The sequence below is a fragment of the Macrobrachium nipponense genome, chromosome 5 (assembly GCF_015104395.2).
Source record: "Macrobrachium nipponense isolate FS-2020 chromosome 5, ASM1510439v2, whole genome shotgun sequence".
Classification (NCBI taxonomy): Eukaryota; Metazoa; Arthropoda; class Malacostraca; order Decapoda; family Palaemonidae; genus Macrobrachium; species Macrobrachium nipponense.
The window spans coordinates 62,007,528-62,025,179 of record NC_061107.1 but is presented as its reverse complement, the minus strand read 5'-3'; the positions used below and the strand labels follow the sequence as shown (position 1 = coordinate 62,025,179).

The 17,652-nt window shown below is 33.1% G+C and overlaps 1 protein-coding gene across 18 annotated transcripts in view; it reads left to right on the top strand.

Moving 5' to 3' along the window:
- LOC135215372 (uncharacterized) overlaps positions 1 to 17,652 on the top strand; it is a 331,802-nt gene that overhangs the window by 61,263 nt on the left and 252,887 nt on the right. For 14 of the 18 annotated variants that reach the window (XM_064249949.1, XM_064249937.1, XM_064249943.1 and 11 more), the window contains 4 exons: positions 7,587 to 7,718; positions 8,905 to 9,276; positions 13,703 to 13,844; positions 13,976 to 14,907. In XM_064249949.1, coding sequence (XP_064106019.1) covers positions 7,587 to 7,718; positions 8,905 to 9,276; positions 13,703 to 13,844; positions 13,976 to 14,907 — 1,578 coding nt within the window. The remainder of the gene's footprint in view (positions 1 to 7,586; positions 7,719 to 8,904; positions 9,277 to 13,702; positions 13,845 to 13,975; positions 14,908 to 17,652) is intronic. The other 4 variants (XM_064249951.1, XM_064249948.1, XM_064249950.1 and 1 more) reach the window with 2 other exon arrangements.

Sequence of the window (17,652 nt, the reverse complement as noted above, 5' to 3'; positions counted from 1 at the left end):
TGTAGCTGTCAGCAGCCTGACAACGCTCTATTAGGTATGCCGATGTCGGTCCTAATCTGATTTCCGTTTCATGGGGCCCCCCCCCCCCCCCCCCCCCCCCCCCCCCCCCCCCGCCCCCTCTCTCGCTCTCTCGTCTACCCCCCTCTCTTCTCTCTCTCTCTCTCTCTCCTCTCTTCATCCCCCCCCTCTCTCTCTCTCTCTCTTTTTTTTTTTTTTTTTTTTTTTTTTTTTGATATAGTCAGAATGCATTGAACCTCAAAATTGGCATATATTAATAAATTACTAAATTATATTGTACCTATATGTAGTAGTACGTATACAGTATACTGTAGGCTAGGCTACTGTATTTGTATGTGTACAATATATGTACCATGATAACATCATCATCGTATATGCAAGGCTAACTTGTTAAATGTTATTCAGTTTCTCTTTGCACTGAATTATGATCGGCCAATGTGCATTGAACCTAGAGAATTAGCTGAAATTAATCATTACTATGTCATATATGTATAAAGTATGCTGTGTAGTGTAGGCTAGGCTAGCCTATATGTAAAGATGGTACTGATTACCCTAGTGTAGGCTAGGCTACTATAATACTCCTACGGTAAATTAACATGGGCTGACGCAAGTCCAAATCGATTTACGACCAGTTGGTCTTGGCCAATTGAGGTCATAAGTTGACAACTACCTGTATTTAAATTAGCTCTTTTGAATACAAGAAACTTTGTTGATTTGTTGTATCAAGGTAAATAATAGTGTTTTTCATTAGAGATTTCTTTATCTTCCATCAATGATCATGTTGGGGTTGCATGCTTCAAAAGTTAGACGTTATAATTGCTGGGTTCCCCAAGGTTCAATGATTTTTAGTGATTTTCCGTTTTAAGTTAATTTACAATGGATAACAAACATTTACTCTGCAAGCTTAAAATTTTTCATTTTCAATTCTGGATGGTTGAAATGCTTGTAGTATCATGGGCACTAAGTATTTTATACTAGTTTGCAAATCTACACACACAGATTGACTTTACATTTAGTTGGGTCAAAATTATCATGCTATCAGTGGTGATCTTTTTTACAGTTATTTCTGAATCTCACTAGTTCTTGAAATGTATTGTTCCCGGAGTTTATGTTCTTAGTTGGGTAGTTAGTACTGTGTAAGGTAGAGCATGTTTCAGAACTAAGCATTTTAAATCCAGAGCATGAGCATGGGAATAATTAGTACTAATAATATACTGTTCAAGTTTTTTTATTCTTGCATGAGTAGATTCACTAGAAATGCATCGGATGATGTGGATGATTTAGTATTGATTGGATATTGTATTGGGGAAAAAATTGTATCCTCCAGGAAGTTAGTCTTATTACTCTTATTACAATTTGCTTTTTACTCTTTCAATTGATTTTTCTTAATGAGACCATTTAGTAATTGTATGCAATACATTTGTTGTAATGGCTTCTTGTTAATGTGAAACATAGTTTCAGGTTTATAGGAGTTCTAGTGTTTTTTTTTTCCTCAAAATGTGCACATAAATGTGGTTTGAAATTAACTTTATTCTTGAAGGAATTGTTCCCATTGGTAATTCATCTCTATTGTAGACAGAGTTCTGTTGGAATGCTTTTTATTCCTCAACAGACGTAGTGCAATACTAGATGTACATATTAATATGGCTTGATACTATGCAGTATTCGTATAGAGATTTGAAGAGGATTGAGGTCATGTAGTAGTCATGGATAAACCTTACCAAATGATTTGATGAAATTTAAGTAAAATATTGTATCCTTAAGAATACATTAAAATTGTCTGTTGTGAATATATAGTACATGTTATAGCTTAAAGATTATGTATTGTTGAACAATGTTGTAGTTTTCTAAGTAGCATAATTTCTTGCTTTAGAAACACTGTATGATTTAATGACAAACAAGCATTAATACTAAAAGGTGCATCAGGCAGTCAACCCCTTAATGTAGATAACAGTGGGAAAGAAGAAGAAACATTAATACCAAAAAATCAAACTGCTGAAATTTAATTTAGAAACCAGTGGGTTATATCTTCCAGGGATGAAAGGAGGATACCAGATTATGTTTTTAGTCCTCTGCCTTCCTTATTTGGTAATCTTGAAGCTTAACCCTTGTCAGGTTGGAAGTTTAATCTATCTTGTCCATTTTAAATATTCTAGAGACTAACAACACTTGCTTATGTCGCACTTGGTGGTGTTCATGAATTAGCACACAAGAATTAAGATACACATAAGTTATAAACTTTAAATGTGTATAAGGTACACACCCACAAGATGGTAACTAAGAAGCAGTGTCCCAGCACTTTGACAATATTTGACATCTGGCCTTTTAACTTGGCTGCTGAACAAAATTGTAGACAGGAATTTCTCTTTGTAAATATTTTATTTTCATTCTATCCCTAACAATTTTGCTTGAACAAATTGCTAGAGAAATGGTAATTGCACAACTTATGTGGTGCCTATGTGAAAACAAGATATTGATACCCATCTAGTTTGGATCACAGAATAATATATCCACCGTAGATTTACGACCTCATCTGGAAGATCACGTTCATAGAGGATTTAAATGCAAGTAAATAACAATAGCTGTTTTCTTTGATATACAAAAAGCCTAGGATACCACGAGGAGATAGTATTAGAAATGACATTAAGGTAATACAATCTTTGAGGGCAATTACCAATTTTTATTGAAAAATTTGAGGTAACATACCCTTTTAAGTATAAATTAATGATATTTATGTGAAGACTCCCACTCCCACCCAGAAATAAAGTTTCACAAGGTAGCATTCTTAGTAGCACACACTACACTGGCAATAGATGGTATCAGTAATCAAGTAGCAATTGTAGCGTCAGTTTGCAGTTGGTCTCATCTGTTTTCAGGTAATGATTCATTGTTTTACACTTAGAGAGGGAAACGAATCTGTTTCTTCTTAAGAAAAGAATAAGAAGTTAAAGTATTGGTCATAGGATTAGCTGTTGTGAAAATGGTCCATGTTAAGGTGAAATGTTCATTGATTATTTTTGTACATGATGCTAGTGGCTGGGAAATTAAACAACTGTGTCTACCATCAGGGAAAGATGTCAAGACTCCTTCATAAACTGGACAAACTAATCAGCTCAGTAGTCTGGTAGAACTATTTAAATATACTTTAACAATAATAGCAATGGACAAACTAATGTAATTTAGAATTGTGGAACTGATTGGGTTCATCACTAAAGGTTTAACAGATGAGCCTTGTTCATTATACTTACTGATATCTCTTCTATTCATTGGTCCCGGGAAAACAGACTTAGTGTCATCATACTTTAGCATTATTTGGCATTGATACTTCAAACAGGACACCATATATGTAATGTAGCTAATACATGAAAAAATAAGGGGGCCAATCAGTGAAAGACCATGTAATGAAGGAAACTTCGAAGATTGTAAGAAATGTGATAAAAATTTCTTCCCAGAAGAAAAAACAGATTGAAAGGATGGAGCCTAATGTAAGTGAAAAGTTAAGTATATCTTAGTTTTACCAGACCAGTGAGCTGATTAACAGCTCTCCTAGGGCTGGCCCGAAAGATTAGATATTTTTACATGGCTAGGAACCAATTGGTCACCAAGCAACGGAACCTACAGCTTATTGTGGGATCCAAACCGCATTATATCGAGAATTTAATTTCTATCACCAGAAATAAATTCCTCTGATTCTGCACTGGCCGAGCCGAGAATCGAACAATTTAAGTGAAAAAAAAGGGAACTTTCCCAAATGGGTGTGAAAGTTAACCACCTTTTTGTTAAGTAACCTTTGAATTCTGAGCTTACTGTGACTACTAAAGTTAGATGAATGGCAAGAACACATAATGCATTAACATTCTTGGAAAAGTAACAGTTGATATGTTTGAGCCATCTTGATGCAATGAATTAGAATGCTAGTGGGAGATTTGTTAAGTAATGGAAATTACAGTTTCACTGAAGCTGCTGTTATATAGCAAGGAGAAACTTGAGTAAGTTTTATATTGTATCAAAGAAAGATATTTTATATTTACTTGAATGAGGAGAATGTGATGGGAGGCTGGAGATAAGTGATCAGTGGAAATGAAAGCAAAGAAAAAATGTGAATGATAGAATTTTGTGGATCCCCTTTTATGCATTACAAAACTTTGGAGTTGATAGTGATGGGGAATTGTAAGCACATTTGAATCTTTATTTCCCAAAAATGAAGGAACATGATTGTTTTGTACCTTGTTTTGGACGTGGGACAAGTTTTTAATACTTTCTCTTCATTGGACATTTTTAGTTTTCTAACTGCAATGCACTCCCTTTATGCATAACACAATGATTGATGGAAATAACTAAATAAAGCTTAGTAATATAAGAGTGGACTAAAGTAAATGAGCATTGTCTGTATGAACGTGGGTATTTTTTATTTTTTTATTTGGATATTAAAAAGTAAAAAGCAATGATAGTACTTTGTTGAAATGCATAGCCTTAATGATTTTTTTACTGTAGTTTTTTAGTTCTAAAATGTTGACCGTTACTACTTGCCTTCAAATGTACATTTATTATGCATTAGAGATAACATTTTTAGTGTGATTGCTTTCATTACCTAGTTTTTTGTATCATATATACCTACTGTCAGCCTAAAGAGGTTCATGGGTACTAACTCACCCCTGTAATACATGTTACCTTTGTCACTTGTGAAACTGTGATAAATTTAAATGTTAGGGGACATTTTGATAATTGGCCTTGATCAGCTTCCAGCAGACCTGGATTTTCTTTTTTTATTGAAATGTTGTCTAGTATTATATGTCTAATATACTTTAGTAGAATTTTTCTATACCTGTATATTGTTTTATGGTAAATGTTTTAATTTATTCATGCACTTTGTATATGATAGCCCAGAATTCCACATGTTAGTCTATGTAATTTTGTTAAAATTATAATGATTAGAACACAAGTAATTTTTATGATGTACTGTAATTGTCAGTGTTATGGTGAAATGAAAAACCATTTTTTTATTTGAAGGGCAAAATGTGAATGATGTAGAAAAGTTAAGTACAATATCAAAAATATAATAAAAATATAAATGTTGAAAATTAGAAAGTAGGTATATGCTGTACTCTTTGGGATATGATTTGGATTCCATCTTCAACTTCTTGATATCATACTGGAGTAAATTAATTGTCTAGCTATATGAAGTTGTAAAATAAATACAGGTTATTACGATAATGTATATTAATGAATATACACTTACATTAAAGATGGTTGCATTGATGTCTCTTGAATGAGTAACTAAAGAAAACAGTATTTTGAACGATGATAGCTATGGAGAGAAGCAGAGAGTGGTGTTATATCATGCTATATTTGGTTGTCAGGTTGCAGTGAAAGTAAAATTTGTTGAATAGTTTTAGTCACTTTAAACTGTTGGTGAGCTCGAATACTTTTAATTTTAGTACAGTACAAGGAAAGCAGCCTAATTTCAGTTTTAAAATGTACAGTTGTGTTTGACAGATTTATTATTGATTGGTTATAGTTATTTGCTATTTTGGTATAGCAAAATGTTATTTGATGTATTTTTTTGTATAGGGAATATTTATGACTGCAGAATTGTTCATCTGTGTATATATTTCAGTCTCTTCTGTTTTTAGATTATCTCGATATGCAAATTTTTATCACAGTTTTCTTTAAATTTTTAGTGAATTGATAAGAGGAAATAGACATTAGTCAGTTCTGGTTTGTGATTGGGTTGATAAAGAACAAAGCTTTTGTTCAAAGTGAGGTCTGCTTTTATGTATGTTGATATAGTACAATAGTAGCTGGTTAGATGAGAAATACTGATAATTATTTTCAAGACTTGTGACTATACAGACTGTGTTTTTAGTGGTCATTCTTAAACAGGGATTTAAACATACCGACAAAAGGAAAAATTAAATGCCCTTCTAGTATTTTTACCCAGTACCTGTCCTATCATTTATTCAGTTTGTTAAAACCTTTACATTGCATATTGCACTTGAATATACGCATGACCGTAGACTGAATTAGTGTGAGATAAAATTTATTTGCCTTTAGCTTTAAGCATGCCAATACATTTACTTTTCCAGACTTCCTTTTCTTTGACCTATATCAATATATGTATGGGACTTCTTAGTGCATGAGGAATTTCTTGAAATTTTAAATCCAGTTATTTCAAAATTATATACTAGATTGAATATTAGGTAAATATGTGTATTCAGAATTAAAAAGATAAGGATTTTGATAAAGATTTAAGGTTATCTTAGTGTACCTTTGAAAATTGGTTTTTAATTGCATAGCCATTAATATGCATCAGAAGCTTTTGTGTCCAGCAATTAATATCTTCTTTTCTCATTATCATTTAGGATATCAATAATATATTGATATCCAAAATCCATCACAGTATCTTAATGATAAATGGCAAACTATGTGGAATATTGAATTTGATGGTAACAAACAAAAATGATTAAACCGATTGTTTAGTAGTGGTGGTCATTTAAAAAAATCCCCATTTTGAAGTTAAATTTTCCCATCTTCATATTGGTTGATCTCTTTTGACTCATGATTAATTGAAGAAATAGGCTAAATAACCCAATCCCAGAATGCAGAACACTACAGTGAACATACTTCATGAGATTGTCCACTTTTCAACTGACAGTTAGTATAAAATTGAGAAGCAAATCCTTTTAAGATATTTTTGTCCAAGTTATTAAGAACAAACCCCTCGATCCAGCCAAATGAAAATTAAGAATGACAACTCAGCGGTGTACTTGAACTGTGAATGTGCGCATTAGTAATCGTTATGCCATCAGTTAATAAATAAAAAAAATCCTTTAAATAAATTTTGTCAAGTATTTAACATTGTCAGTTTTTCCAGTTATCCAGTTTTTGACCATTTGTAAGATTAATATATTTTCAGTATTAGCAAACAAACCTTTGAGGCTAGTCTTACAAAAACAAAGAGATTGACTGTGTTATATGGTTAGATTTATATTAATAAAAGAGAAGCTGCAACTTATTCTTTTGCACATTTTCAAAGGACTATTTTTTTTCAACATTTTATTACAATTATTGAAAGCATCGAATACATTTTATATTTAGATGGCATGAATGGAATTTAGTATAGCAAATATTGTTGTTTTAAAACATTGTATGGTTATATACAAGTTCCATATACTTTCTTGCTATGTTCTTCCAAATTTCACCATGGTCTCCAGTCTGAAGTTTGTGGTGTGTTTGTGTAGCATAATGTGAAGAAAACTTTCAATGGCTTTCATTTTTCTACACTTCATATTAAACTAATTTCTTATAGCTCATGACTAAAATTTAGTATTCCCATATCAGCCTTTGCATTGCATGTTATATGCTGTGTTGATTTTGTTTCTAATATATGTATGTTTTCATTGCCATCTTATTTCATCTAGAAAAATTTCGTATATAATCTGTGCTTTTTTTCTGTGTTGCTTGATTATGCTTTTCCTATAAGACCAGTTATGCTCAATAAGCTTTTGTTAATAATGTATGTTCCAAATGTATTGATGGATGCGTGTTGTGTGTTATTGGTGGAATAGGTCGGGGTGGAGTCAAATCCCCTTCATCCGGGGGGAGTGGATCAGGATCCGGCTCAGGGACCGGGGTGAGGCGACAGCATTCCCTGACGGAACGAGATCATCCACGAAGTGATCGTGTCTCCGTCCATGATGGTAAAATGAGAAAGTTTTTCTGTAATTTTTCACAGGAAAAACTAAATTTGTTACACAGAAATACTTTTGAATTAGTACTAACTGCATGATGAGAACTTCAAGTCACATTTGGCTGTGGTATTAATTGTGTAGTTATAAATTATAGTGATGCAATGTATCTCTTATGATGCCATGTACATACCGTTAACGCTGCTTGATTATCTGCTGTTTGTAAATAATTGTGTGAATATTAACCTTTAAGTTAGTATGTATCATTGCAGTGCAGATGCATGGCCAAAATGACATCCTAAAGAAAATTTGAATAATAAGGAGCAAGTAACTATCCACTGAAATAAGGGTTTCAGTTACTTGATGTTGATGTAATAAGGAGAATTTACATCTAATATTTACAATAATTTTTTCCAAATATATTAAATGAAAAATGGACAATATGTATTTATTGAGTTTTAGTTTTAACTGTCTAATTTGGGGAATTTTGTAAGTCACTACTTGTGTAGTTTCAGAACTTGAGTAATTGTGTACAGAATACATGCTAAAATATATTAATTTTATATATCTACAAAGTAATGAGAAAATAAAGCTTTCTATTAACTGGTGTAAAAATGATAAATGATAGTGAGTTTGCTTGTGATATCTTGCTTGAATTATTTTTTTATTTTGAGATTTGAATGTGATTTTGAAAAGTTGAATATCACATGTAAATATAGCTTTGTTTGGCTGCTTTTAATTATAACTGGTATCTGGTCTGTCTTATGCTTTACAGTTTTGCATTACTGTTTTATGTGGGATTGGTATTTCAGATACTAATAATGTTTTTGGCTTTGACTAATTAAGTCTATATTGATTTACATCTAAGTAACCTTGTTAAATGATCAAATATTACACAGAGAAATGTTATGGTGACAAAGATTACATGTAATGGTACTGTAATACAGTTCATTCCTTTTGTCAAGATGAATAAGTTGAATGAGGTTTTGGTTAGATGTATACAGTACTTTCATGACTGTTAGTAAGTCAGTTCAGTTGTAGTAGTTTGTGATTAATTGAACTTGCACATGTACGTAGGCTAATGAACTTTATGCTAACTCAGTTTAGTAGGTACTGATGGGACCTGTGACTTATCAACCTTGCTAGAGAATGTTTGTAACTAATGACTTTGCCTGTCCCTGACACTGTGGCGCCACAGGAGACCAAGAGGGGGCATGCGGGGGTTTCAACTGGGGATCTATATACCCCCAGTGGTGGTGGTCTTGCAATCATGAAGTGACTGATAGAGAGTGCATTTACTGCTGGCGACAGTATCAGTCACAAACCTTCGGTGATCAGTATTCGTACTATCTAGCCTCGGCCCAAACTTGCCAGCCCTCCAAAACAGACGTGGTCCCTGCTGGGCTTCATGGAGGCCTTGGGGGGGGAGGAGGAGGATATCCGCAGCAGGGTCTAAGCTACAACATCCCTGTTAGAGATGACTCCTACCAACACTCCTCCTTCAGTCATGGCCTATCACATGAACGTGTAAGGGCTCGGGCCAGTCACCCAGCCCACGCCCAGGCTTATGGTAAAGTTTTTCAGCCAAACTTGGCACCCTTGTGGCACCATGTTGTGTTGTGCTTAGTGTGGCTGGTAGCACACTGCAAGAATTTGATTTTCATAAGTTTGTTTTCTCAGGTTACATAAATGGCTGCTGGTTGTTTAGTTTTCCCCTTCATTGCATGAGTTAAATTTGAAGTGAAGTCATATTTGCTCAAAAGATAGCATTTTTGAAGTTTCCATTATTTTTTTGTGTTACTGTTAATGCACAGTGTATGTTCTTATAATGGTCAGTTACCATACATCCCTATCAAAAATTGCTTTTTGATGCACTGCCTAGATTTACTTGTGTATTGTTTCTTGTGTTTTAATCAGTAAAACAGGAAATGATTTGGTGAGTTTAGAATATACAGTAGCTGAAGTTGCTGTGAAGTCATATGTCAAGTAGCATTAAGTGCACAAGCCTATGTTCATTTTTTTGTTATTGCATGATGGCTTATTTCATTATCAATACTTGGTATTGCCAGCAGCCATTTATTTAATCAATCCAAAAATTATAATTTCAAGAAAATTTTAAGTATTTTTTCATGTGATGGGCCAAAATTTGACTGTTTTCTACTTTGGTAGGGCTGGGGCATTGGTTTGTGTTTTTGTAAGATTAAAGGCCACAATTACCAAGTATTGATTTAGTGAAAGCTAAGATTGTGAACTTGGTAGTTTTGCTGTGGCATAAATGTTGTCACAGATTATGTACGCTTTCCCAGAAAGTTCTTAAGACTACTGATATTAACCCTTTAAATAAATCACAATGACTTCTGTTTATAGTACTGTATTTGCATGCATTTTTATATATGTTGAATATTATTCCGAATAAGCACTCTTATAAAGTATTAGGAATGAGAGCATTGGAAAAATGAGGGCATGAGTGAAACTGAAAAAGCTTTAGTGGTCAATGAAATAAAAGGAAAGTAGAATAATTTAACTTCAAATAGGAATTGGGTGTGAAACCAAAGTGTAAGGAAGTAGGAATTTCATAAGAATTGAACAAGTGGCTGAGCACTTGGATGGTTTGTTATGAGTCTTAATTCTTAAATTGGGATGTGTTCTGAAAGCTGGTTTTCATTGTGCTGCCACATGAAAGATTACTGTATCTTTTTTACTCAAAGTTAGAAGCAAGTGGAAGAACATTCCACCTAGGATTACAAATCAGGATTTTCTGTGGTACTGCTAACATATGTGCTGATATTTTTATGCTTGTAGTTTTGTTTAGGAATATTTTGTTGTTCTTTTTAAAAGATTTGTAAAATGATAATGCATACAAGACAGAGCAATGTGACAAAATATTTAGGAGTAATGATCTTAAAATAGTTCTGTCAGCATGATCTATTTTCAGTACAGTAGTAATAGTATTTGGAATTTTTAACTAATTAATGAATGAATATAAAATGATAATTTGCTCATAAAATTCTGGAGTAGGAAAGTAGAGTAACAAATTACAGAAGTCCAGAAGAAGTAGAATAATGGGCCTATGGTTAGCAGCAGTGGACCTTTGACTCTATCATTGAATTAATGTAATTGCTAATTTAGAAACTGTCATGCTTGTGATTGGTAATTATAGAAATTCCCATTACACAGCATGAGGGGCAATAGGAAATGCTATTCATTCTAGTTAAAGTTTCAGTTATCTCCACTTAGGGTACTGTAACCTACATTATTTAGTAGTTTGTGTAATATTTTTGTGTATGTTTTTTTACTAGTATTGGCATTTATAATTCAAAGAAGTTGCTATAAACCTTTAAGGTTCATAGTAGTGATGTATATTTTATTTAATTTTGTAAAGTTTTCCATTTTCCCCTTAGTAAAATCTGTTTATATTGACACAGATAAACAGTAAGACTGAAAAATGTTGAGGCCTAGGAAATGAGGCTTGATTCATTTTTTTCAGTTTATTTGGTATATAAGTGAATGTGGCAAAAATTGTCAAAATACGTAGTAGTCATAAAGTATATTTATATTAAGAGTATCTAGATTGTTTTTTTTTCTTGCGTATGATTTGAAGAGCTCCTTTCTTCTGCTTGAAGAATACAAGTTGCTTGATTTCCTAAAACACTATTATTGATAGAACTGATTTTTTTACCTCATTTTTATTGCTTTACTATTTTTTATATATTTCTAGCTACTTAAATTGAAAAGAAAAAAGCATCGCCTTAAGGTTGCTTAATTGTCTCATACGGTTAATATGGCCTTTTTTTTTTAAGGGTAGTTAATATATGTAAGTGATGAAGTACAGTTTGAGGCTTGTTATTTTTATAGATTAGGCAGTAAAGAAATTTCCTGAAATATGTGTGGTCTGGTGTTTTGATAGTTTTTCATATTTTATTTATGGCATAGTGAATCTGGTGAACTTGGGTCTCGAATGATAGATAGTGTCATGTGCTCGTGATTGTAAAATATACAGGGAGATTTTTGATACCTTAACTAAATACTATATGAAAATGGGGAAGAGAGGGAGTTGGAGCACTATGTTATTGTGGAAGGACAGGTCTTTGAAGAGGTAAGAACGTTTTTGTTTTTTGGAAAATGCAGAAGGTATTGAGAGGGTATTAAGAAAGAGATTAGTGGACTGCTGTACTGATATATGGAATTATCCTGTTAATAAAAAGACCAATAACTCATGATAATATATCAAGGCTGTTTACAAAAAATGGAAAGATTTTTAAAAGGATATGGTGAAAATGCTAATTTTCATGACCAGAGCATATTTTTGAGATCATGTTAAGGAGGAAGTTGCAGGTAGATGTGTCCAGTAGCTGGAAATTAAGACCTGAGATCTGAAAGGCTGAGATGGTTAGGAAATTAGACTTGAGTTCTTAAAGGCTGAGATGGTTAGGAAATTAGACTTGACATCTCAAAGGCTGAGATGGTTTGGCAATACAGTGAGAATGGGGGAGAACATTGTAAGAAAAAGTAATGAGAGATGGAAGTAACTGGACACAGACCAGCGAGAATGCTAAAGAAAGGGAGGAGAGATGAAGACCTAGACCTGATGAGAATTCAGTTGCTAAGTTCCACAACAAGAGTTGAGCGAACTCGTTTCATGCCTACCTTCTAAAGTAAAAGTCTGATTGATGCTGAAACCATAACCTATAATAAGAATATTATTGCAACTAAAACTGTAATCCTCAGTCTTTATACTAAAAAAGACTACCAAGAAGTATTCCAAATTACTCACCAAAATGCTCATGCACATTTTATCCCAGGCTTCTTGGCGTAAGCTGAGAATATAGGTGAATACTATTAGTTGAATACATTTTCCAATAATTCCAAGACTTCAACTAGCAGTGCATGTAGAGAACAAATAAAATAAGTTAGGGAAGTTTTCAGGAACTTCATCTTCCTCACTGAATTAATTCTTTTTTATTAATAGATTAATATGGCCCAGTCCCTTTACCTATATACAGAATACTTCGTTGTTATCATATAAACATTTCATGGAATTGTTAGCTTCAACCAAGACCACATATGTTCAGAAACAAATCAAGAAAATTTGTCATCCATCATTTTTGGATCTCCTAATCATTTATTTCTAAAGAGGTACTATGAGTTAAATGAGTTTTACTCAAAACATATTCTTTGAGGCCATGCTTTATAGTATTAGCAAAATTTTAGCTTGAAGGTCTGGTCAGAATACCTGTTTAAAGATGACTGTGTGTGAGTACTGATAAACTAAACTATACCAATGCCAGGTTGTCATCAGTCCAAACATTATATAAATCTAAATAAATCTGATTTGAGGGATGCATATGGCCACTGTACACTTTTTCTGATCTAAGCTAGGCGATATTACCAGACTCTTTCTAGCTTTCATTTATCCAGGCTTCCCTAATTTATGGATGTTGTGTGTATATTTTTTCATATTGTGTTAGATTCTTTTTGCAATGGACAACCATTCAGGAGAAGTCCATCTCATTTGCCTAAGTTGTTGAAGAAGAAAAAGTATTCAACATTCATAAATCTTCCAAGTTCTGTTATAGTACATAATTGCATTTCAATTTGCTTTTGCCATTCAATATCAATGATTATCCTTTTTGACCAAAATTATTGCATTCACAGTGAGGCTGCCTGTGTCTGGACTTTTATCGTTGGCCATTGTTGGTCATGAATGTTTTTTTTGGGGGGTTGGGGGGAGTGCTGGATACTACTGTTGCTGGCATGGCAGTTTCTTAGGTGCTTTGATACAAAGTTTTACTGGAAATTTGAGTGTGTTGGCTTGTACTAATAATTCTTCTTTTAGTAATAACTCTGCCATAAGTACTCTATTTCCCTGCTTTTTTTTATTGTTCTGCTCATAAGTCAGTAGACATTGAATTGACAGGTTTTGCTGAAAGTTTATTGCTTTGATGAGGTTTTTAATCTTTATATAAGGTATTAATATAATTTTATAATTGATACAGCCATGAAACCAGCTGGTGCCCCAAGTGTCCGACGTTCGCAGTCTATGAACTTGAATGACATGAGTGATATTAGGTCAAGAATAGATCAGCGTTCTGAAAATGCCCCATCGTCATATAATAGTGATTATGGTGGTCGAGATAGGTTTGTACTTTATATTGTAGTCATTATGATGTAATGTAGATATGATTTTTAAGGAAGATTGGTTTTCTTTTGCTGTTTATAGATATAAGGAAGATGTGACATATATTTAAGTCTGTGTTCTTTATTTTAAGCTCTGTGAGTGATGGCCAAGGAGAAGAATTTGTTGTACAGCGTTCACGGGGAGTATCTACGCTTAGTGATATGATGCGCACACAGTCACCTAGACCTCAAGATCTAGAGTCGCATTATTCTTCAAGGACAGCAACCAAAGAGAGGTTCAACATGGATAGCAAAGAGGAGGAAATGGGAGAGCGAAGTAGAGGATTAGGCCGACGAGGAAGTTTTACAAATTCTCATCCGGACTTACCGGCTGCTGGAATGCCATCACGTTATGAAGAAAGACCTCATGGTCGTTCCAGGTCTCGTAGGAACTCAATTAGTGCTGAAGACTCACAGTTAACTATAGAAAATTTTGGTGGAAGCCAAGACAATTTAAATTATATTTCCAGAAATCCCGATAAGGAGCCATTCACTCACTCAGGCAGAAGGGACAGTTCCGTGTGGGAGGGTTCACAACAATCTCGGGAGGGTAGTACCAGACCTGAATCTCGAAGTAGTCGAGAACGTAGTGTTGAAAGACGTTTAGATGTGCATCGAAGAAGTATAGAAGATTTAGATAACCGATTAGTAGATAAATTAGAAAGAGAAGCCTTAGAAAGAGAAAAAAGAGATTCCTCGCAGTACACTAGTAAAGAAAGATTAGTAGTGCAACACCCTAGAAAAAGTTTTGTAGAAACAATGGATTCTGGCAGTGAAAGTGATATTTCATTTGATAGAGAAAAACAAATGACAAAGGCAACCAGTTTTGCAGAGTTGTCGAAGCTGAAGGAAACTTTACCAACTGGTATCAATATTATATATATGCAAAGTGACAGAGAAGAGACTGCAAAGAAAAGTAACAAAGGATCCGAAAAGAAAACAACATTTGCCGCCCTCCCAAATCAAACTACATGGAAACAGCAGAGTGCACAAACTCATTCTGATGATAACAAATCTGTTGGCGGTAAGTTTGTGATAGTGTTAAATTTTTTCTATATACTGTATGGAAACCTACTAAGCCTTACAAATGTCAGTCAGGCTCCACACACATGGCTGTACCTTTCTCAGACCAAATATTGTATAGTGATATTCTGCAACCTTCATCAGGCCTTACACTCTTGTAAAGGTACTTTTCTCAGACTTAACACTGTACATTGTTATTTGAAACTGTACGCAATATTCAATAGTATTCATTGTAAGTAACATTAATATGCAGATGTACTAACACATGTACAAAAACCCAGGTTTTAAAACACTCCAGCATGTTTGAAAAAATTTATATATTTTATCATGGACCATTATTGATTACTAATCTTTTTGTGGGTTTTTTCATTGTTGTAATTGTTGGAACCCATTGTAAATTTGATTACTGAAAAATCTCTGTGAAATTTTTGAGGTGAAAATAATTGCCAAAAATGAAGCATCAGTGCACCATAACTACTCAGCAGTTGGATTTTAAAGATGCAATAACTTGTGAGTGAGTCAGAGTATTGCAGAGGGAAACAGTAAAAAGAATGGTTCAAAATGATAAAGGGGGCAAATAGCCAAAGTTGTCAAGGCCTTTACAAGTATTACATTTCGTTGCCACATGTTATAGCAGCTTTGTCAGCTACATCAGGGAGGACGGTAAGTGGAGTTCACAAGCAAGGACTATGATGACTACCAGAAACAATGGGAATTGGATAATTGCAGTCGTCATTCATAGTGCTTGCTTTTAGTATGTAATTGTCAAACATCCAGGTAAATGACATTAGACTGTAGTTGATGCAGTGCCTGGCTTTCTATACAAAAATTGATTCTCCATCATATACCTGGAAAGTTAAATACCAGTATTATTATATTATGTTGTTGTTTGCAGACCCAGAAGCTGTTTCCTATCTAAATGTTATTTGTAAAGGTGATCAGAAATCATTACAGTGAGGAAAACATGGAAAAAATTTTAAGTTTAATGAGGTTTACTGTGTATCATCTATGCTTTGCATACAGTATAGTATCAAAGACTGTAAACTCATAAATAGAAAATATTGTTAAAATTTTGTAAAAAGAAAAATCAACTATGTTCAGTAGACAGAATCTTTAATACGTTGTAAAACGATCATTCAGTTTTTATACACATTTCAGGTTACAGCAACAACCTGGTGTTTTATTTTTGGTTAAATTGGATTTTGTAATATAGTATGAACCATATGAAAGTACATATTGAACTTGAATGTTAAAATATTTTCATATAAAAGCCTTTGATTATACAGCATGAAAAATATACTATTATCACATTTTGATTATTACATCTTTTGCTTTTAGTTGTAGATGGTTAAACAGTAGGCAGAGATAAAAGCATGCTTTTATTGATTTAGTTTAGATAAAATTATTGTGATGTACATTTTTCATTAGATACATTTACTATTCAAATAATCATATCAAGTTACTAAAGTGTGCTTTGAATGTGATATGAATATATTTAAAATTGCCATATTTAAAAAAAAAATTTGTCCAGCTTTCCTTTATGTAATATATATCTATATATATATATATATATATATATAATATATATATATATAGTATATATATATATATATATATATATATATATATATATATATATATTATATATATATAATTACATACATCATACATACATCATACATACATACATACATAACTACATACATACATACATACATACATATAAGTATATATTATAATATATATAGATATATATATATATATATATATACTATATTATATATATATATTTATATATATATATATATATATATATATATATATAAATAATATATATATATATGTATGTATGTATGTATGTATGTATGGTATGTATGTATGTAGGTATGTATGTATGATGTATGTATGTATGTATGTTATACTATACAGGCAAGTTCCCCGGTTACGACAGGTTTGGCTTACTACATTCAGAGGTTAAGGCGCTTTTCAATTATATTCATCAGAAATTATTTCCAGGGTTACGACGCATGTTCCAGTGTTACAACGCTTATCCGGCACAAGAAATATGACACCAAAAATGCAAAATAATCAATATTTGAAGGTTTTTTTTATGAAAAATGCAAAAAGAATGCAGTTTACAGTGGCGCCCCCCCATATTTGTGTTCTGCGGATTCGCGGACTCACACATTCGCGTATTTCTCTTGGGAACGTTTCCCTGCATTATTTGTGGAAAATTCGCGGTAGTATTTTTCTATGAGAAATATCCACAAATTTCTGGGTTTTTTTATCAGTTTCATTAGAAAATGCACTTTTTGTGATAAAACTATTAAAAAAACCAAGTATGAAAATTTTTAGTGGTTTTTCTTGAGTTTTAACAAACAAAATAGGCTGTTTTTAGCATTTTTATAGGGGTTCCAAAAATTTGCAGGTTTTAACTATTCACGGGGGGTCTGGTACGCATCCCCCGCGAATAAGGGGGGACCACTGTACATAGTTTTCAATGCACCCAAAGCATTAATAGTAAGGTTTTCTTAGTATTTTTGACGATGTTCCGGCTTACGACGATTTTTGGGTTACAGCGTGTCTCAAGAATGGAACCCCCGTCATAACCCGGGGGCTGCCTTTATTTATATATATACACACATATATACATACACTAATGTGTGTACAGATTTAATTAGTGATAGTGTGGAATTTGGTCTTTTATTATTTTATATATATATATGTGTGTGTGTGTGTGTGTGTG